At 38.9% G+C, this 24,501-nt stretch overlaps 1 protein-coding gene across 1 annotated transcript; it reads right to left on the reverse strand.

The window, feature by feature from the left end:
• Positions 1-10,614: 10,614 nt before the first annotated feature.
• Positions 10,615-19,073, reverse strand: LOC140238624 (uncharacterized). The gene is made up of 4 exons (XM_072318526.1): positions 18,528-19,073; positions 17,061-17,192; positions 16,363-16,419; positions 10,615-12,326 (listed from the first exon to the last, which is right to left on the reverse strand). Exons 1-4 carry the CDS (start codon positions 18,955-18,957, stop codon positions 11,752-11,754), a joined length of 1,194 nt encoding a protein of 397 aa, XP_072174627.1. The 5' UTR covers positions 18,958-19,073; the 3' UTR covers positions 10,615-11,751.
• Positions 19,074-24,501: the final 5,428 nt, after the last annotated feature.

Consider the following 24,501-nt stretch of genomic DNA (forward strand, 5'->3'; position numbering starts at 1 on the left):
CGTGTTCATCAATTTGCCTACTCGAAGGATTGTATTTATTAAAAAATAAAAAATAAAAAAAAAACCACTGGTAGCTTATAGGCCTATATAGGAAAAACAGTAATGATAATATTAGTTACTGGTTATAGGATTTTGAGTAGCTCCATGTCCCGACCACTTGGTCCCGACCATGGAGCTATCCCTGGTCCAAAAGAGGTCCGACTCAGCGCTTATTGGCACGGGCACAATCACAGATGCGCAACCTGGATCAGATAAAACTCGGACTATCAAAGTCAGTAGCGTAGCATTGGAGTGTCAATAGCATGATATAGCTTCGATCGATGTACAACGCATAATTATGACAAGCACACCTGCTTTACGTGGAGTAAAATCTTGGCTCTCTGCCTGTGTGGACATCGGAAACAAGCAATGAATCAAGGCCAAGGGTTGGGTGGATGAAATTACCCCCTTTCCGCTATCTCTCACGTTTTTATGAAGACGATATGGATATAAGCATACAAGCTATATAATCCTTCTTGCCTGCTCCGACGTACGATATTGTGGGGGTAGCAGTATAGTACTGTAGTGTGGTTGTTGTATGAATCTTCTTTACACATGTAAGGCTATTCCATGTGTGATAAATCCTTCGTATTATTGTAAGCCTGCTTACTTGGTCCTGTTGTAGAAGGAAAATACAGTTGTAGTGGTTTTCTGCCTTTGAATAAGTCGTCACTTTTCAGACAGCGGCATGACATCATGTACTTCAGTCCTCATGTATACTAGGGGTACCTAGCTGTTATATACTCATGAACATTGTACATTATAATTATCATAACAATTTACTGGCTCGCCTTGTATACACCGTACCTCTTAATGGCTTAAAAAATACACCTGTAGGCTGTAGCATGGATGTAGCTCCAAGGTAACAGCATGTGGAACTCATGGTAACAGTTGGGGCTCCCACCTCCCTGGTAATAGCCAGAAGAGAATCATGCGAATGGGAAAACAAATACATGTAGTCATAACATAATGGACGCGAGACCTGTAATAATATGGCCTCCAGAGAATGGCCATATTGCCATAAACAGGAAACCTCAATACATGTAGTAAAGTGATTGCATTTAGGCGTACGCTGAGCGTCTCGTAAATTTTTATGATCAGCAAATTCTGCCCATGATGGACTTCACATTCAATCGTCGCCCACGCTTGCCCATTGATCCTATCACCAGTGTGTGTGGGTGACTGTATATGCCTGATGTGCATACTTTGTGTGTGAATATATGTGTTGGTGAATGATCGAACCTACTGGAAAAAAAAAAAAGAATAGATCTATATAGCTGTGTTTGTGTATGTAGTCATGTGTTCGTGTCTGTTACTTTATGTGTGCGTCGATTTTCACCAATGCCCAGTTGTGAGAAGAAATAATATTGTTTGCTTGCTCGCTGCCGAGCGCTTACAAGCGTGTGTTGTTGCTTGCTTGTTATGTGTCAGGCAGGGAGGTGAGACAAAAACACGTCCCGGTGTCAGGTTATAGTATATGCAGTGCTGAAAAGATTACACTACATTATTTCCTCGTATCAATTGTACGTAACACAAATTTATAATCTATATTATTTTTGTGTTATCTACTTCCAATTTTCTTTAAGAATATATATCGTATCATATTTGTTATACATAGATAATATCTTGTATGAGACAAAGTGGCTGCTTTTAAAGCACATCTAGAACTATTTGCTATTACATGGGTAGTGCTGCCTCTTTTTTTTCCTTTTTTCCCTTTTTTATTGTATTTCTCTTTTTCCCGATGATTGTTCTTATATACATGTTCATGTATGTATTGATTTGTTTTTTACTCCAATAAAACACATTAAAAAATAAATAAAAAAAAAAGATTACACTACATTACATTACACTACGTACACTAGTGCACATGGCAAGGCAGACGACATCATAAGTGATTAGGCTACTCCATGGAGTTACAACACATGGATACTCTAATAACCAAGAAAATGGACATCCATTCTGGTCTTGTTTCGGAAGCGCAAATTCTGATCAGAAGGCCTACTGAAAGCGTTGAAATTCAAAGGTAGTCTCGTAATACATACAGTACAACGTTTTTTCGCATTAGAATTCGCGAAGAAAGAAAGACAATCCGTTGATTAAATTGTACTTTATTTGATTTACTGAAAATTATTGTATGACCATGACAACAGACACGTGTCATATCTGAATGCACGACATAATTATCAATTTCTATGTCGTGAAATTCATTGCAAAGATTACCGGTTGTACCGTTTTTAATTGACATTGTGGGAAACAACAGATTTTAATATGCTCATCAAGGAAGAAAGGCAGATAACGATGTTCACACTCAAAAACGAACTTTGATCAGTTTGTTTCAAAAAAAAAAAAACTGCTGAAAACTACTTATCAAAATAGTGGAGAACCAATGGAGTATATAAAATGGAATCAAAAGGGGCCTGAGCTTTCGATATGCATATTATGTAGATAAGCATGATGTATGAGCATAATGTATGCACATAATATAAATACAAACCACTCACAATAGTGTGTAAAGGGCTGTGCAAGAGACTTTGACAAGACTAAGGAATCAATTGGGAATAAAAGGCTTGCAGTAGGAAAAAGTGCAAAGAATAAAAAAAAATGCATATGTTTATGCTCATAATATACATGCATGCATATCTACATAAGATATGCATATTTTTCTCTCCCTTGGGGTTCTTGTGCTTTTTCTCCCTTTTTTTCATAATTATTATTCTTTACCATTACCAAATTATCAATATCATCTTTTTGTTGTTTTTATTATGTGTGTGTGTGTGTGTGTGTATAGAAATATAAGACACACACTTTGATATGTTTGATAACTTGCATTTGTTGGTTGACTCTCGCTTTCATTTTGTTGCCTATAATTCTTCGTGCACCAGGTTAATTGGGCTCTCTGCTTGTTCAGTCCCCCCCCCCCCCTCCTTTGCTGTTGCTATTTCACTCTTATCCTTTCTTTTTCCCTCTGTTGTTCCTTATCTTGTTTGATGTTGCCTCCCTATTCATCCTTATCCTTCAGAGGTTGCCTCCATGGTCCTCGGGATCATCACTGACCCTCCTCTGCCTTTTGTCTGTTCACCCTCCTTTAACCCCCCTCCCTTTACCTGTTGGGCTCCTTGCCCATGACCTCCAACCCTCCCCTTTTGTTTTCTTTGTTCTGTGTCCCTAGCCCTCCCCCGACTGTTCTTGTTGTATAGTCCTTATATGTGATTGCTTTCCCAACCTGTTTTTCATTTTGTCCTTGACGAAGATTCTGCTACGATCGAAAGCTCGTTTCAAATTGGGACTTACGAAATTTCTCTGCTCAAATTCTAGATAGAGTCTATTAAACTATGAGTAGAATCTATACTTAAATATGAAAAGAATTCATTCAAAAGTAATTGACCATAAGTGAGTAGAAATCCTGTAAGTCACAATTTGAAATGATTCCTATATTCAAATTTGATTGAGTTTGTTTTTAGAGTTGTTGTATCATTATTATAACACAACCGGATTTTGCAAACAATGCTGTCATGAACTTACCCCCCCCCCGATAAGTTCCCGTCAAAGAGCGGATGTAGTTTCTTATCATCTGTTAATAGGCCTATATCAGTTTCATTTCTCTGAATTTTACAGAACAGAAGTCCCTCGTATTCTAGAAGTACATGTATAAGAAAAAAAATATAGATTGTGAAGTCAAGGGGACACATATATAGTGGAGCTCAAGAGCACTATACATATAGTACATGTACGAGGTTAATTTCGTCTAATTCCAGATAACGTATAGGCCTAACGATACGCGGAAATATCATCTATGCAACCTTTTATGTTCAACTTATCAGCTTTCTCGCAAAATGCGTGCATGATCATTGAATAAACGAATCTGAAAGGTTTCATTTTTGTCTGACCTTCTTATTCTGTTCATGACGAAGAGCTCTCGCTTGACAGAACACGTAATTTATGAAGGGCATCCACGTTTTGTGGGGAATTTACAACATAAAAGAAACAGTATATCAAAAGCATTCGAACAGGACCACAATGTATTCACTATCATCTCATATAAGAAAGATATGACAGATAAACGTGAAATATAATACTATTCATTTCCCTCTTCGTGTTCATTTCAAACAGCTGATTAGAATTTGGCTGCTGCCATGGTAGGTGATTCCTAAAATTGACTGGTTCAGAGAAAACGATCACTGGTTTGTTTAAACCATTCAAGTGTGGTGGATGAAAGAGAGAATATTCCACCTCAAAATGTTTCCATCGAGTATTGTAAAGTCTAACCTGTCTCGTCTGTCGACAGCGGCCACCCTGCCGTACACGGTCGATTGAAAAGTTCTCTCCGAGAGAACAGCCATGTTAACGACCCTGTTCTATAACGGTCACCTTTTTCGTCTCCCTTGCCTCTATAGGTTTGACTGCTTGTAGTATATAATTATGTTCTGTAGGGCCTACTTAGAATTGTATAGTAAGACCAAGGAGGTACTAGGCAGACCTCACGTACTGTTAGTATTCAGCTCGTGATAATTATTATGATGCGTGTTTATCTATTCCCATCACTAAGCATCAAGATGTGCTTATCAGATCCAAACCCTATACCAAGAATTGCTTGCTTTGCTTGTTACACAGAATCCTAGATCTTGATTATACATCACGACACAGCGGGGCGTGCATGCAGTGAACCATTTTTTTAATGCCATTTTATGGCGACGCACTTTGTACTTATGTAGACCTTATTTGTTTCAGGAAAATACTCAGTAAACGTTTACATACAGAAGATGAAACAGTTGGTATCTAGACAGCATTGGTTGATTAAAGTGAATCTCAAGACGGCAATGAAAAATTACATCCGTTCACATGCAGAGCCTTACATGATATTCTTTAATAGAAGACTAAAAAATGACGATGATTACAGTGTGCAAAACGATGGGGTGCGAAACAAACACCTTTGGATTTTATCATTGTATTGCCTCCCCCTCTTGACAATCATTTTGGTCTCTGTATGGGACAGACAAGTATTATTAGGGCCTATAGCTGCAGTACACCAAAGGCGGATCAAGGATTTCCTTAAAGACGGGGCGCACGCCCCCCCCCCCCCCTTTTTTTTTTTTCCTTTTTAACTCTCTTGTTTTGACAAAAAATAAAGGAGGCGCGCCCGGTGCGTTGTGCGTTATAAATGTCTGATGGTTGTTGTTGTTGTTGTTGTTATCATTATTATTATTATTATTATTATTATTATTATTATTATTATTATTATTATTATTATTATTATCATTATTATTATTATTATTATTATTATTATGATTCGATAATGGCTGACTGTAGTCCCACGTATAGTATATAAAGGAAAGTGATGTCAGACCTTCAAGGCTGACATAGGCCAGCGATACCTCTGTGGCTTTCCGATATCACTATTAATCGTAGACGATTGGTTGTACATGTACATTGTAGGTTTCACATAAATTATATACTGTACCTGTTAATAATATAATCTTGATAGTGATCAGTAATAAACAATTAAAAATGGTATCGAAATAGAATATGGATTCTACTAAAGTTTTAGGCCTAAGTGTTTCGAAGTACAATCTTTGCAATCCTTGTAATCCTATTCATGCTCTAGGCGCCTATCTAATAACGGCACGATTTAGAATTACATTGTATATCGAAATAGAATATGGAATCTACGAAAGATTTATGTGTTTCGGAAGTGCAATCCTATTAATACTATCGTAGCTTAATTATCTAATAACTGCACAATTTACAGTTTACAATAGGGCTTTTGGTTGTTTTCAGATAAAACTCCGTTAATTTGATTATTGACCATTCAAAAACTTAGTTTTTATCTGCGTCGAGCGAATAATAATAGTCCAATTGAGCTATAATGCGTAAATTAATAATACGTTTTGTACTATAAATCCTTCGAAGAGATATTCGTCATTAGGCTGGGTTCACATAGAATATTATTATACGGTATGCGGTATACGGTATTCGCTATACGCTATATTACGGGCATGGCGGGTAACATACGCTAGCACGCGTGTCCTACACTTCAAAGTCCCGTTTACCTTTAGGAGCAGTGATTTAAAAATGTTCCAGATATCACATTTCATGCATATGCGTAGGTCTGTTGTACCACAAAACATCATACCATATACAATGTTTGCAATAAAGTCTAAAATACAAGGAGATATCTGTATTTTCTCAATAAACCGTAACTGTAGATGGCTTACACCCTAATCTTTATTACAAATGTATAAGTACAGTATTGTTCACATTCTGTATATTTAATGATACTTAACATCGATTTTACTGATTCAAATTTTCACAGTATGTAGTTGTTTCTGCCCCTAACTCACATTTCAGAACTATCTAAACACTAATGCTGGGTTTTTGTTTCATCTGCAAATGGTAAATTATGCCTGTAATATCCTTTTGGCGCCGTCAAAATGGATACTTCAGACGAAAAAGATGTGGCTCATCTCCTACTGGCCGAGGCTGAGGAGGCACATGTGAGGAAAAAAAAAAAAGAACGGTATGGGTACGACAACACTTCCAAATGCGACTTGCGTTGGGGGAGTTCCACACAACATTTTAGAACCTGCTAAATCACCCCGATGAGAAAGTACAGTATTTTTCAGCTACAACCTGTATATGCGGATGTCATGCAACAGCCACAAAGGTTTATTAAAGGGAAGATAAACCCCAAGAACAATGTGGATTGAGTGAAAGCAGCAACATTAGTAGAACACATCAGTGAAAGTTTGAAGAAAATCGGACAATCGATGCAAAAGTTATGAATTTTTAAAGTTTTGGTGTTGGAACCGCTGGATGAGGAGACTACTAGAGGTTATGACGTATGAGTGGACTACAATATCAAGAAAATATAAAGAAAATACTACAAAAATCCATTTTTCATGAAAATTAGAAATTCCATCAACTTGATATTGACATATGTTAAGGGTAGCAATTATTCCCCCTGCTTTCTGAAAGCGGTTGGTCCACTGCTCTTTCATAATTCTAGAAAAGTGATTTTTTTGTTGAATATCCTTTATATTTTCTTTGTATTGTTGTCCACTCATACGTCATATCCTCTAGTATTCTCCTCATCCAGCGGTTCCAACACCAAAACTTTAAAAATTCATAACTTTTGCATCGACTGTCCGATTTTTCTCAAACTTTCACTGATGTGTTCTACTAATGTTGCTGCTTTCACTCAATCCACATTGCTCTTTGGGTTTACCTTCCCTTTAAACCCTAACTAGGCCGGGCTATTTAGGAAGATCATACTAGAGCCGGGGGGGGGGGGGGGGGGGGCTCCAAATCTCGGCCGTCGACCGCGCGATCGCGACGAAAATTGGCACACACATTGCCTATGATGTAATCTAAAGTACCAGAAGTTAAATTTTAAAAAAAATTATCATTTATGCTAAATTATGCTAATTTATTCGTGATGATGCATGAAATCAGACGATTTGGTATAAATCACTAAATAAAGCTCAAAATGGGCACATTTTTTTGTGTAAATATTCTTTTTAGTGTCCTGAGCAAATATAAGAGAAAAAATTGTGCCATCAGAAAAAATTTCTTAAGTATTTTATTGCTTTTTGAATTTCTTATGTATTTCTTTGTTTTTTCGACTTTATGTTTTTCATTGTTTTTTCGATGAAACTTGTTTGCGACATTGTTCCGAACAAGAAAATATATTAATAATTGATTTTAATCGATAAAACCCCCAAATAATCATGCTTTTGTGAAATTTGCCTGTAAGCACAGTTTGCATTGAAATTGTACACAAATTCATGTTTTTGAGCAATTTTTGGTCTGACATGCACATACATATTTATGCGCAACTTCGAAAGCGCGCCCCCGGGCATCGCAAATTTCGTGTCAAAAGATGCGGGAGACTTGAAAGAAAAAAGTCATGAAACGTCGCGGCGATAGCTTTTCGCGTTAGCGATACATCGCACGGAACGTCGAGGAGGGGGCCTCGGAGGCCCCCCCCCGGCCTAGTTAGGGTTAAAAGACCTGATTTTGCCCCACATCCGTCCCATTGGATCAAACGGGAGGAAACCGATATCAGGGGGGCATTTCATAAAGGAACTTGTCGGATAAAATGTCCGACAAGTCAATTATATCCGACAAGTTCAGAGAAATCAGCCAATCAGACTAAAGAATTTCTCAAAACTTGTCGGATATAATTGACTTGTCAGATATTTTATCAGACAAGTTCCTTCATGAAATGCCCCCCCCCCCCCCAGGACATTTTGACAATCAGGTGAACGAAACAAATATCACTGGAGTACGTGAATACAAATCGACCCAACAATTTTTGGGCAAATTGAGTTAAATATGGGAAATTGTTGCTTATACAGTGAAACCCCGTTATAACGAGGTCCGTGGGACCGGCGAAATTACCTCGTTATAACCGGTACCTCGTTATAACCGTACGCATCAAAAACAAAGAAAAACATAAGCACGACATCGGAATATACCCATCAATGAAAGAAACTTAAGAACATCCTTTGCGTTGTTATTACACAATAATGGATCATTATTATTGAGATAATAAAGGGAAATGATTTGTGAGTTAGACGAAAAAGTAGGGGTTGAAATGAGATAATTCTTTATTGTAATTCTTGTTTGTTAATTTTTCATATCACCAGCGCAAATAGAGTAAAATACAGGCGTTGTTTACCATAACTTGCGAGGTATTTTTACGCTGTTGGTGCCCAGCGGGAATGCGATGATTTCATGAATCATTTCGGCTGTAATCTTGTACAATATATGATCGTTGCGCTCGAAGGGATTAAAAATGCGTCCTTTACTTTCTTCCGAAAATCTCTTCGCGTTTTGTACATCCGTTCTTGAAAAATATGCGACAGGATTGAATGTGAAAGGTTACGTTGTGATCCTTTTTACGCAAATCTGTACCTCATAGACCATTCTGAAAGAAAGAAAAATCTTCATTGTGAAATGCAGTGTTAAAATTGTGATAATGAACAAACCCAGATCTATTCAAACTAATAAATACGTTTGTTTCTTTTTCTGATTTAGGTTAACATGCGTTATACAATTATTTTTTACGCTACTGTCACCTGGCGAGACGCGATAATTTCAGAGTAACATACATGCGTTGTTTTATATCGTTAACTTGAGAGGTATTTTACGCTGTTGGAGCCCAGCGGGAATTCGATAATTTCATGAATCATTTCGGCTGTATTTTATGATCGTTGCGTCCGACGGGATTAAAAATGCGTTCTTTATTTTCTTTCGAAAATCTCTTCGCGTTTTGTACATCCTTGAACTGTTAAATGCGTTTGTTTCTTTTTCCGAACACCGATTAGCTTAACATGCGTTATTCAACTATTTTTACGCTACTGTCACACGGCGAGATCGCGATGATTTCATTAATCATTTCGGCTTTAATCATACACACTCATATTCAAATTATCATTTGTTAAATGATAATGAACAAATCCAGATCTATTCAAATTAATAAATGCGCTTGTTTCTTTTTCTGAACACCGATTAAGTAGGTTTAAACATGCGTTATTCAACTATTTTTACGCTACTGTCACCCGACGAGATCGCGATGATTTTATTAATTATTTCGGCTTTAATCATACACACTCATATTTGAATTATCATTTGTTAAATGATAATGAACAAATCCAGATCTATTCAAGTTAATAAATGCGTTTGTTTCTTTTTCTGAACACCGATTAAGGAGGTTAACATGCGTTATTCAACTATTTTTACGCTACTCTCACCCGACGGGATCGCGATGATTTCATTAATTATTTCGGCTTTAATCATCCACACTCATATTTGCTAAGCAGCAAAAGAACTGGAAGTCGGAACTAAAAATGGAAAGGATATAATAATTAGTTGCACACGCATTCCAATTGTCCATTTTTGGCCAAAAGTGTCGCTACATGAAAAGTTTTTGAATGCGTTATCTTTTTTTTTTTCTCGTTGCGGTGTGGTCTACCCTCACGCACGCGTATCTCGCGGAAAAGAAAATCGAATGATTATGTTTAATGATTTAGTAGGAACATCGGAAGACATTCCTGTGTCTTATCGCGTGATTTAGAAGAAAACATGGAAGGAACGGTTCTCTGCAAAACGGAAAAAGACGTGGATAGCGTGAATTCGGTTTTCAGTGTTTCGTTTGTCGCGTGTTTGAAAGCGGCAATTTAGTCAAGAAATGGAACCTCGTTATATCCGATCAAATTGCTTATGTTTTTCTTTATCATGATGCACCGAAATTGTCCTCGTTATAACCGGAATCTCGTTATAACCGAACTCGTTATAACCGATTCGTTCTGCCATAGGTTTACACGCAAAGGAAAACGGGACCGACGCGATCACCTCGTTATAAGCGGTTCCTCGTTATAACCGAACTCGTTATAACGGGGTTTCACTGTACAGTACATGGGCTTTTCTTATGCGTAAATGCATATTACACTCACATCATCACTATCCATAATCACACGCACACACACACGCCTACACACAGTCTCGAACACAGAATCACCACACGTACACACAAATAAATACATGCAACATGCTCGCTGAAGTTGTGATGCTACATAGCAGAACTAATATTTATTATAGACATGTACCAACCTCACAATTTTCTGCACATTTCACTTAGAGAAAATGACAAAACTCTCATTTTCAGGTAAACTAGAAGTACGTAATCCGTTGTTTACCTTGCATATGCCAAAAAGAAATTATGTTTCACAATTTCATGGATGATATATGTGTTGAATTGTGAGGGTATGACATCACCACTTCACTAAAATGAATATTCATGGGGACTGGTCAAGAAGTGTTTTCCGAAAATATGAGAAAATTCAAAAAATTCATAACTTCCTTTTTTCTCATCCGATTTTCGTGCCATTTTATAGGGAAATTTTGTTCTCTCGTTTATGAAATGATGAAAATTTTGGTCTGGATTTGCCCTTAACGAAAATTAGCATGTAGACTGATATTCTGATGCAGTGTTGTGTATCATGATCAAATGTATTGTTATTAAGGGGCCCTGAAATCCAAATGCATGTTGATTAGTGTTGATTTATGATACCCTCAACATCACCTTTGCGGTAAAACAAATATTAATGTCATATTAATGTGACTAACAAAAGACACGGCTAGGGAACATGCAAGTTATGCTGAGTCGAGGGGAAGGTGCATTCCAATGTCTTTTGTTAAACATTTCAGTACTTTAGCAATGATTGACAGATGAGGGCAACTCAAGAATATCAATATTGATTGGTTTGGAAGGATTTTTTTGTGGGTGTTCCCAAGTAATCTGAAGAAAAATAGAAGAAAAAACTCGTTAAAAATATATGGAATGTTTCTAGATATTCGTTTCACCGCAAAAGTGATGTTGAGGGTATCATAAATCAACACATATCAACGTGCATTTGCATTTCAGGGCCCCTTTAAACAAATTAAAAATAATCAGTTTTAATTGATTTACCCAAAATGACCCACAGTGGAGTTGGGTCAGGTTTTTATTCATATACTGTACTCAAGTTATAACTTTCTTGTAACAAAAATGGTACATTCCAATGTAATCTCAGTTCAGAAACTGATAAGAAGATTGCTGGGATGGTCGTGTAGGAGAAGAAATCCTCCCTGCATGGGATAGGGAATTGATGGTGCGAGTGACGGTGTATCTGGGTCCACTTGACGTTGGCGTTGACCATGTTGCTGGGGTCATACAGGGCGACTGTCATTCAAGCATTCAGGGACAGGATCATGTTGTTGGAAACGTTTGAGACAGCTCAGAACTTCTATCTGGAAGTCTAAAAAACAATTATCTGTCATTTCATCAACACGTGGCATTATTGACTCAAAGAACTTGAGTCGAGGGGATTTTTGTTTTTCTTCCAGACATTGGGTCATAACTTTGTACAATCCAGTTCGCACGTCGTCATGCGCATCATCGGTTGCTTTCCTTTTTGAAGCCCTGCTTTTTGTATTGGGTTTGAATGACGTCGATGGAGCCAAGTTGTCCTCGTCATGAACGTCATAAATGCCCGACTCATCTATGACCTGTTCATACAGTATCCCTCTTCTCGAATTCTCGTCACCTTCAGAATCGCCAATCTCATCCAGATTGGATGTAGTGTTCCTTTTCTCTCTGACGGCTTTCACAAAACTCATTGATGTTTCAAATTTCCATGGCTTTTGATCGTTACCTTGGCCACTACGAGATGTCTTTTTTCGTCGACTCAAGCCACTGTTGAAAGCACGGTTCAGGCCTTCCCAAGTTTGTTTCACTGTCACCCCTAAAAACGAAAAGAAAATTGAAAAAACAAACATGGAATTGCAAATTTATTTATTTTTCTATCAATCTCAATATGTATTTTAAAATAATTCTTTATGTGTTCTGTTTTCAGACATCTTGCCACAGGATCCTCGTTTGCGTCAATGTCAGCACAATTTCACACGTCAAAAAATTTGATAGCGCAACATGTGTATGAAACCTGATAGAAACTATGGAGGGACAGTACTTCAGCCTCTCGAGACCTCCAAACCGTCCGAGGATGACTGGAAACAAATGGCGAAACGTTTCTGCGACTTGTTGGATTATCCTTTTGCAGTTGGTGCACTTGGCTTGAGCTTGAAGAATAGCGCGCTAATGGGGGATCAGAGAAATAAGCCTGAAGTCAGCTGAAATGTGCAATCGCGTCTTCACCAGCTCAAGCTTCAAGCACGGTCGGATTTACGCCCGATGCCGGTGCATGAGCACTTTATGCGAACAAGCGCGCGGTTTTAAATTTTACCCGCGCGAACACATTCCGACCCGACTGCATACGTTCCTGCCTGGTTCACAACGCATGCAGTGCAGGCGATCACAGCCGTCTAGTAGCCGGAGCTTGTCGGTGTACGCTGCGCACGTGTATGCAATTGCGCGAATAGCCACGAGGAGGGATCTCGATCTCAACATTGTGCATGTGAGCTACGAGCTGCACTACAGCGAAGTGGATTCTGAGAATTATCGCGATCGAGATACTCTGTTAACATTTTACCTTTGCCTAGCTAGCACTGTTGTGAAAATATGGACAATTCTCCAATTGCGTAGACCCTCTGGATGATAAGGAAACTTCACAGCTAGCTCATTCACTTTGATAACTGTTTCTATTTTACACAACATATCTTATTTGTCACTTTCGTAACCATAACTGAAGAAGGCCTTCGATCTATACACAATACATGTAGTTCTAGCTGAATGGCCATGTACCCAACACTTTCGTACAGAAACTACACTACGTACTAGTATGTGCAAACTTGGTACACGTCAGCTGAAGTTGGCTGACCATCAGTGTAACACACTCGCACAGCAGAATTGTAATGTCTGACCGTAAATTAACAACAAAATACTTCTTTATGCTCTCATATTTTTTGATTGTCACACAACCATCACAATACCCACTTTTATGGCAGGATAACCAGGCGACTCTCTATCAGAAATAACCCCTTATGGAGCTACGTGTACATGTATTTGGCTGGAAACCCCCAAGTACTGTTCAGAAAAACAAACATATCTGCTTCCATTATCAGTAGCTCTCTGAGGTTACGGACAAATTTTGATGTACATGTCACGCACGTCTACGGTGGCTTCACCTACTGTGGCTTAATCAACAGTTACCTTACAACCAAAATATCTATGAAGTCTTCAAATTGCCACTGTACACAACGAAACCAAACTTTCATCGAAGGAATGTTGATTCAATGGAACCAACCATAGTTCAACACAACAACAAAGAATCTGTCACAGGAAAACAAGATCATACGCCAAGGTAAAAAGAACTCAGAAAGAACGAGACTGGAAAAGGTACAGAAAACTGAAGAAGGGAGCTCAGAAATCTTATTGAAAGGGTTACAACAAATACCTCAATGACATCATCTGTAGCGAACCTGGTGCGAGCAAGACTTGGTGCCATCATCAAAGCAAAACACTGTGACCAAACAGGTGTTGCTCCTCTGAAAGAAGGCCAACAACTGTTCACTGACCCCAAGACTAAGGCTGACCTGCTAAATCGCCAGTTTGCTTCGGTCTTTACTCGCGACTCTACATCAACCTTACCCAATCTGGGACCATCCTCTCACCCGACAATGAATGACATCTTCATCAACACCAATGGAATTGTCAAGTTGCTTAAGAACCTAAACCCATACAAAGCTTCGGGACCAGATGGTGTCCCTGCTAAGCTCCTGAAGGAAAAAAAAAAAAGCCCCAGCCATAACCCTCCTGTATCAGGCATCACTCGACCCAAGGGTCTGTTCCATTGTCATGGATGAACGCACTCATGTTCCATCATCATGGAAGAAAGCACTCATCTTCCCAATCTTTAAAAAGGGTAACAGGTCATCACCAGCTAACTACAGACCGATATCACTGACCAACATACTGTGTAAGCTACATGTATGTGAACATATAGTCCACAGTGCCATTATTACTCACCTGGACAAGCACAGAATTATTAGCAATGCCCAACCAGTTTTCGCAAGCGACGGTCCTGTGACACTCAACTCATTTTGACAATCAATGATCTGGCTAGAGGCATAGAAAACAAGGGCCAAACAGACCTTATCCTTCTAGACTTTGCCAAAGCCTTCAACAAGGTATCCCACAGGTTGCTCCTTCATAAGATGTAGCAATATGGAATTCAGAGTCACACACTGGAGTAGGTCAAAGAATTCCCCAGCGGCCGCTCACAGCAAGTCCTTGTAGATGGAAAGGTCAGCTCTCAGGCTAATGTGGAATCTGGAGTCCCCCATGGCAGTGTCCTTGGTCCTTTACTGTTCTTGATCTTCATTAATGACTTACCAGACTGCATCGAGACCTCCAAAACCCACCTTTTCGCAGATGACTGTGTATTGTACAAGAGGATAGCCTCTAAAGATGATGCTACACTACTACAGGGAAATCTGGATTCCTTACAAAAGTGGGAGCGTACCTGGCGCATGCAATTTCATCCGGCAAAGTGCCAGGTGATTAGAGTCACCAAAAAGCGCAAACCCTTTTCCTTCCCATACTACATCCATGAAACCCTCCTGGAGGAAGTTTCATCTGCCAGATACCTGGGCCTTCATATTGACAACAAGCTCAGCTTGAACACCCATGTTGACATCACAAGCAAGAAAGCAAATTCTACCCGTGCTTTTCTCCGACGCAACTTCAATCATTGCTCTAAGAAGATCAAGGAGATGACCTACAAGACATACAGATGTATGTCAGACCCATTGTTGAGTATGCAGCTGCTTCATGGGATCACCACACTCAAAGAAACATCAAAAGGATTGAACAGATACAACGAAACAGTGCCAGGTATGTGACTGGCCACTAAAACCCAAGAGCAAGTGTTTCAACAATGGTGGGGAAACTTGAGTGGCCCACACTTCAATGCAGGCGTCAACAGATCCGTTTGGCAATGCTGTACAGAATCCACTTTGACCTGGTTGACATAGAATGGGACAACCATCTTACTCCATTGTCTTCAGTCACCAGGGGCCACACATGCCGTTTCTGGACTCCAGTCTGTACTTCCCAGGCTCTGGCTTCCTCCTTCTTCCCACACTTTTAAGCAGGGAATGGAATGCACCCAAGGAGGATCCAGCTGACTTCCCATCACTTGATGCCTTCCAAAAGGCATTACGGGAAGTCAAACTGAAGGAAGTATTCTACAATGAATTTTTAACTGCACCTCACTGTAAATATGTGCACCGAGAGCCCATCTGTGCTCACAGTTTGATAGATGTGCACGCACAACTCTGCAGTGTGATTAATCTTCAGACCCTGAAGGATACACTATGGCCCGAATTAACGAAGGTGGTACAAATGAAACCATGGTTTAAACCATGGACAAAAACCATGGAGCGCCAAGTGCCGCATGGAATATTTCGTTACGAAATCAGTCATTTCGTCGATGAAATGATTATTTTGTAACGAAATGAAAACATTTTGTAACTTAATGAACATTTCGTCCACGAAATGATAATTTCGTTAACGAAACGGCCATTTTGTCGACGAAATGACCAATTTTGTAACGAAATATTCCGTGCGACACTTGGCGCTCCATGGTTTTTGTCCATGGTTTAAACCATGGTTTCATTTGTACCACCTTCGTGAATTCGGGCCTATATGATTAAGTGTAAGACACTCTCTTTACATTTTAAGCAAACAATTAGGTTGAAGAATCTACAAGCATCCTTGATTTATCTGAAAATAAGATATTACGGTTTACTAGTTATTTGTGTTTGCAAAATATCATTTTAATCATACTTCATGTACAAAATAAAGAAGAGACAGGAAATCACCTGGACATTTCCTCGATGCTGTAGCTGGTTGAACTTGTACATCAGTCAGTTCGTTATCTAATTGATTTGTGAAAATAAAAGGTAACATAAAAAAATAAAAAATACAAAGACCAAAATGTTACATCCTATGTCAGTCATATTTGATAATCATAGTTTAAATACAGTGCACTCCTGTTATAACGAACACGGTTATAACAAAATTCCGGTTACAATGAAGTAAAAATTCAGGCCGAAACATTATCAGCTCTATGTATTTTTATTGTTCATTTGTTCTGTTATAACGAAATTTCGAGAACAAAAGGAAACTGCCAGTCCCGAGGACTTTGTTATAACGGGAGTCCACTGTAATCAGATTATCAATTTGGCACTGTGAACTCCATAATTTCAAATTATGGTGAGTCAAACATTTAAATGTTCACATGACCATTTTGTTGAAAAACATTTTGCAATTGTTTAAAACATTTAACCACTAAAAAATAAATTAAGTATTCATAGACCTAAAAATATTCACATACTACATGTACACCCCATACAGTCTCCTAATTACATTGCATGCCTTTATTCCATGGTAAATGGTTTGTGCCTAGAGAAGAGAAATATTTGCACAAAAAAGCACTTTTTCAACTTTCTTATATTATCATTAGTCGAATAAAATTATGCAACACGTGGACATCAAGAACTATGTACGCCTATCTCACCAGCTTCCACAGCAGCAGCATCATCATCTGTTGGTTCTACATTTGGTTCTTCAAAATCATCCGCTTGCAGTTCTAGCACATCGACTGACTCTGCACCAGAATCTATGGCATTTGGACAATCATCGACTTGAACTGGAAAAAAAACCAAAAGAAAATTAATCAATGGTTATCTAATCCCAACAGGATTGTAACAGCATGGAAAACAAGCTTACATTCAGGTAGTTTCCTTGCAATACCACAGTCACATATAGCACATAATATGGGGCAGACAGACAGTGCTTACTTTACTACAGCTCTGGACAAAATGTTCCTTTTTTTCATGTACCAGGTATTCTATGTAGAACCACTTTATAAGAAAAAATCATCGGGACATTCTTGCATGGTGAAGGGGGCTGGTGTCTAGATTTACACTCTAATATTCAAAGCAAACATCTTCATGTAATTTTAAGATTATAAAATGTTTCTTAAACTTGTTTCACTTTTTTTTTTTTTTTTGGGGGGGGGGGGGGGGGGTTGACAGGTTGATGTGGAATAGACTGCATTGGAGGTCAACCTCTTTATTCTAGTATAGACTAGTACGTATGTATATCTAACTGCGACCAGCCCCAACACGCAGTGTTGGGCTCCCACAGTGTGTAACTGTGTACACGGAGCGTCCCGGGGTTAATGTATATCATGATTTTTTTCTTTCTCATGTCCATGCCATGGCAAGAGCTCACCAAAATATAGCTATTAAAGTTGAGTGCTCACGGCTTCAGACAGTGTTTTGTTGTATCTTCCTTCCTCCTTGAAGAGACAAAAACACTGGCTATAGTCTGAAGTCTTTGGACTAGCTAGTGCTCACTAACCTAAATACAGTTTCTGCTTCATGTTTGTTAGCTTCCTTTTTTTTTTTTTTTTTTTTTAGTCTCAATGTCTCAAATTTGATTCTAGAAACAGACCTAGACAAATAGACTGTCTAGGCAATAGACAGAAAGATCCGTCTGTCCGGAGGACTCTATATATTTTGCCATTAACGCTGTCCTTGGAGGGGATCCGTGAAGCCAGACGCAGTCTCCGCGGAACATTCCCCGACGGACAGATACAGACCGATCTTTCGGTCAATCTAGGCAACTGCAACCTCCTACTAATTTTATATAGATAACTCTAACATTACTACTCTATAATTGAGATAGAAGTATGATAACTTATAACCGTGAAACATTGAAATCACATTAAAAATCTTTTTGCCAAATTAGGTATTTCTTAAGGCCAAGAAGTGCCTTTATTAACTGTAAATACATAAAAATACGCCCTAAATAAAATGAAATTTACACATGTTTTCTACGTCCTGTAGGAGGCAGAATAAATTTACTGTTTTTGCCGGTTCCAAACACCAGTGCCTGTCACCTGCATTGGCTTTCATATGTCGAACTTTCAAACAGAAGAAAACAAATTTGTTCGGGGATATTGCAAAAATACACAAACCTTCCAACACGTCCAGCAGATGTCGGCCGCGTTCGTCGGTCTCACTTTCCTCAGGATCGGGGTCATCCTGATCCACACTGCTGTCACCTACAGATGATGCAGGCTTGGTCTCGACAACATTCGGGGGATCAATTGCTGGGCGACCCCCGAGAACTTCATCCAGTATATCATAGTATTTACTTATTTTCCGCTCCCTTCCACTTCTTATGTTACTGTCTTTTTCTTTTTTGTACTCAGCCTTTAAGTTTTTTAGTTTTGACTTCACCTGTTTCGCTGTCTTCTCTATACCAACACTCTTCAGCTTCTCGCTGATGGCATCGTACACTTTCTTACTTCTTGTCGTTGTCGCTGCTACCTGCGAAAAAATAGCGTCTTCCCTCCACAAATTTATGAGAATTGCCGTCTCATATATGGTCCACCACTGCGACATAGCGAGCTATTGATAAAGCCGAAATATCCACCAAATCAAAGGTCGGATCAAAATCAATGAAAATGAAACCACAGTGGTAAATGACGCGACGATCTCAGCTGTTCACGTTTAGCTAGCTGAGTACAGTTTACTATGGAAAGGATAGTGTGATGTGTATAATCAAAGCCGCGAGATATCGCTAGCGCACACACACGTGTGTACGAGTAGCGTACGGATGCCGTACAACATGCTCTGTTGATCGTTGTTGTTGTAAAAACCGGAAATCAACATTCTCGCATTGTATGATGGGATCGATAAGCCCGCTCGAGCTGATGAAGACACGTTTAGATCACTAGGCGTTTTCACATCAGCCCGATAAAAATCCAAGCTCGAAATATTTACCGCGATTGCGAATCAGAGCGCTATTCATTTATTATTCACATCAGCCGGAGAGGGGGTAGCCCGAATAGTTAAAATTTTTAAGATAGCTAATTCGACAGCTGAGTATGTGCAAACAGCATCATATAATGTGTGTGTCCTCTCAAATATTCCTCATAACTTACTAAGTATATTGTGTGCAGTTTGCCTCGATCAGGGAGGTGCGCTCGATCGAGTCACACACGCTAGGCATAATGGGATTCATCGCGCTAATTTCTCGAGTCGTTTTCACATTATCAAATATCCCGCTATTTCAAAAATTTCCCGACTTGGAGTCGAGAAATTTTCTCGATCAGAGCGATACAATTAGCGCGGTAATTTGTGTTCACATTATCAAATAGCGCGCTATTTCGCTATCGGGAAAATTTCCCAAGTCAGAAAATAGCGCGCTATTTGGAGACATCGGGCTGATGTGAAAACGCCTAATGAAATCAGTGGTTTAGATTAGGCGTTTTCACATCAGCCCAATAAAAATCCAAGCTCGAAATATTTTCCGCGATTGCGAATTAGAGCGCTATTTCATTTTTTGTTCACATCAGTCCGAAGAGGGGGTAGCCCGAATAGTTAAAAAATGTACAATAGCTAATTCGACAGCTGAGTATGTGCAAACAGCATCAGTAATGTGTGTGCCCTCTCAAAAATTCCTCATGATTTGTGTACAGTTTGCCTCGATCGATCGGGTCACACACGCTAGGCATGATGGGATTCATCGCGCTAATTTCTCGAGTCGTTTTCACATTATCAAAGAGCGCGCTACTATCCCGCTATTTCAGAAATTTCCTGAGTTGGAGTCGAGAAATTTTCTCGATCAGAGAGCTATACAATTAGCGCGCTAATTTGCGTTCACATTATCAAAATAATAGCGCGGTATTTCGCTATCGCGAAAATTTGCCAAGTCAGAAAATAGCGCGCTATTTCGAAACATCGGGCTGATGTGAAAACGCCTAGTGCGCAGAGCCTTCGCTAGATTGGCGCGCTATTTTGAGAATTGTGGCCATTCTGAAAAAAAAAAAATATATATATATATATACATATATATATATATATATATATATATATATATATATACAGTTCGACCTCGATTATCCGGCCTCCTTTTTTCCGGAAATCTCTATTATCCGGACGCGTTCACGCAGTGAAGGACTTCTTTTGATCCAAAAATTGAGAAAAAACAGTGACTTTAACATCTTTTCATGGATCTATTTCACTAATTTCATAAGATGTGCATGATAGGTTTCTCAATATCTAATGAGGTAAAACATGTATGATTTTCACTTAAAGATATACTTTATTTTTTGTGAAGAAGGGACTACAATTTTGCGCAGGCTAGCATAGATTACACCACCGTTGCGGGGTACGCTACCTGCCTAGCTGCCAGTGCACTGGGACGGCTGCTTGGACGGCAGCTATGTACTATCCGGCCAATTCGCTTATCCGGATGAGCGCCGGTCCCGACATGACCGGATAATCGAGGTCGGATATATATATATATATATATATATATATATATATACAGTATATATATAAATATATATAAGCCAAAAAATTTTTTGGCTTATTTTCCGACCGGAAGAGCGCGCATTGGTCTTCCCAGCAAAATTAGCGGGCTATTTTCTGATTGGGCGAATTGTTTGGATTAGAAATAGCGGGCTATTCATCAAGTTATGAAGACCCACCTAGCAATGCCTAGTGGGCCTGGGTCATTTATGTACTACTACAAAGGATTTCACTCAAGGCATTAAGTGATGCACTTTCTTGTTTCACCTTGGTTGATGAAAGAGTTTGTCTTCCAGTGATATCTGATCTTTTGGAATGGAATCAGCTTAACATTCCAAAGGTATGGCCTATATCTCACAATTAACACGTCAGATGAACAGATTCCGTTCATGATTGTCGGGGATGAAGCGTTCCCCTTGAACATGACTTGTATAGTGTATATAGTTTATGCGCCCTTTTGCAGCCCGTACCCTGAATGATGACAGACGTAAACTATAGACATTCCAGAGCCTTGTGTCGAATGCGCTTCTTATCGGCATTTTGAAAAGAAAAAAAAAAATGAAGTTTTCCAACCCCCTGTGCACCTTCAACCGGACATGGGCAGTTGTAGTTACGAATGCAGGCACGGCTCTTCACAACTATACATGTATCTACGTAGGCCTAGGCCTATGTCAGAAGACGGGATGGCCATGCACATGAAAGATCGCACGTCAGATGTGAAGTATGCAGAAACAACCCAGAATCCAGGAGATGGTTGCATCATCAATCTCCAAGCTCTTCATGCATGGCACAAGGTTTGCTGACGACCCTGTTGGCCTGAGAGATGCTATCACAGATTATTTTTTCTTTGATCCGCAGGGGAGTGAGGAATGGCAACATCATCATGTGTTCTGAAATGTACTACACTCCCCCCAAAAAAAAATAATAATAATTAAAAACAAGTACAGTATCACCAACCTTTATTTGGCGGCTGCATATCACTTTCGAGCTTGTCCCATGCCTGCTGTCGTTGATCCTTGTTTTTATAATCGACATGTTCTCGATCCCACAGCAGAGACATTAAATTGTCTATAACTTTTCTATTACCATGTACTTATAGTCATCCATGATAACCTGATGAAGAAAATCATTTGGTTGATAGAGCATAAAGGTGTAGGGGAGATTCAGGTTAGTTTCACTTTCAGTTTCAGTTTATTTTATTTTGCACCAAGCATTAAAAATAAAAATAAAAAAGAAAAAGAAAAATTCATAGGACATACAACATACAATTAGAAATAATGTGGCGGTATGACTACATACAAAGACAATGTCATTGGTGGGGGAAGCAGCAAGAAAGGAAAAAGCCCTTGTGAGTAGCTGACCCATGTACTGTAACATACATTTTTACACACTTTTAACAGATTAAAAAAAGAAATGTCACTTTAAGTTGACAAAACAGAACAAGTAAAACAATGCAATCATTACAAGACAAAAATACGGAGGTATAGACGATAACACACAAAAAACAGCAACAACAAAATACGCCTTGAATAAGTAGGTATGTGTGTAATCTTCCAATGAAAATTGTTTAAATTAAGTTTTGAAATTTATCTTTATAGATTTTGATGCTTTAATTTCTCTAGGGATAGAATGCCATGAATGAGGACCCTGATGAGGTACCCCCTCTCATTTAAAATAGAAAATAAGAAAAATGTAAATGCCACAATTTATCATACATGTGAAATTATTTGTTATTTTTTATTTATCCATCAGGACTTACGCTCTTCTTCCTACCTGAAGCTAATTTCTGTAAAAAAGACCAAAAAAAAAAACAAACAAACAAACAAAACATATACATGTATATTTTTAATACTTAGGCTATCTACATTCGAAAATTAACTTGTTTTGGACTAACTGCAAGCAGAGAAATCACCTCTGCATTTTTTTTAATGGGGTTAGTTCAGCCAGTCGATCGAATTGGGTTTGAGCCATATGATTTTACACAACAAAAACTAAAATTTTATTCATATTGGGGGGGGGGGGATGGGGAATGTGATTGGAAATAGTTATGTTTCCAAATATATGTTTTAACATTTCAAACACGTATCAGCCGATTTTATCAATTATTCCTATTTTTGCTTTGATGACGTAGCCCCCATCCCAGCTCTGTGAACTCATAGCAAAAATGAAATAATAAAGAAATCATTTTATAAACAATATTTTCTTGGATTAAATTTATTTCCACATTATGTGTTAACTTATTATAAGAATAATCAAAATAATGCTAAGTTAATTAAATATGGCTCAACTAAACACAACAACATGGCTCAACTAACCCGCGCTGCGGGTATAGTTCAGACATTCTGACCTTGTGTCTCCAATCATTTCAAGGTCAAAAAAAAGAAAGACATAAGTGCAGAACCCACATGAATCACACAGAATGTGTATGAGATTTTGTTCTTTCATAAGTTAAAAACCTTCGGAATAACGAAAAGCATCCAAAAAGGGGGGTTAACCCTGAAGTGCTGGATAACAAATATGACGGCATGTGCTATGAAATTTCAATAAAATGAGTACCAAGAAATCCTGTGATTTGTAACTTGTTGACCAAAGCACACATTCAGAATACCAGCTGCCACACCCGAACAGGATGGTATACCCTGCACGAAAATCCTACGCAGCTATACGGCATTTTCGTATAGTGCCCTCGTATGTGACCCATTTAGTTCGAGTCAAGCTATTCGCGTGCCCTCGAAAACGTGCACCGTATACCGTTTCTCGACTCCAACTCGGGAAATTTCTGAAACAGTGGGATAGTAGCGCGCTATTTGATAATGTGAATACGACTCGAGAAATTAGCGCGATGAATCCCATCATGCCTAGCGTGTGTGACCCGATCGATCGAGGCAAACTGCACACAAATCATGAGGAATTTTTGAGAGGGCACACACATTACTGATGCTGTTTGCACATACTCAGCTGTCGAATTAGCTATTTTAAAATTTTTAACTATTCGGGCTACCCCCTCTTCGAGCTGATGTCACTAAGAAATGAAAGAGTGCTCTAATTCCCAATCGCGGAAAATATTTCGAGCTTGGATTTTAATCGGGCTGATGTGAAAATGCCTATTATCCAAGCACCTGAATGTACTCATTAAGATGCACATAATCAGGTGGCCGTGGTGATGATGGGATCAAAGAAAGACCTTCTTTACCAGTCCATGTGTGTGGTAGGTCCATGCTTTACAGCTAAGGTTCCTTTGTTTTTATCCATTTCCCTGGTCTATGTACTCTTTTTTTTTTCTCTCTCTCCAATTTTATCACCAGCTGTTGTGATGACAAAGGTTACAAAATTCCGAAAAGTCTTTTGAATTTCATCAAGGTGGCCTAAAGAGGTAAAGGATATCTATGTCAGCCCATATGCCTGGTGCAGTGTGTGAAGCAAGAAACGTGTGTCCCATGAGATCAAAGTCCATAGCAGTGTAATGTTTGGTAATGGTAAGGTAGTGTGTTTGCACTAATGGTATAGTAGTCTGTTTGCATTCAGTAACCTTTCGTATAGGTGTTCTCGAAAGTTATGACTTCTAACAGGTCTGACACAAGAGTCGCATAACCCCTCCACCACCATCCCCCCCCCCCCCCCGGTTCGTGT

This window comes from Diadema setosum, chromosome 2 (genome assembly GCF_964275005.1).
Source record: "Diadema setosum chromosome 2, eeDiaSeto1, whole genome shotgun sequence".
Taxonomy (NCBI): Eukaryota; Metazoa; Echinodermata; class Echinoidea; order Diadematoida; family Diadematidae; genus Diadema; species Diadema setosum.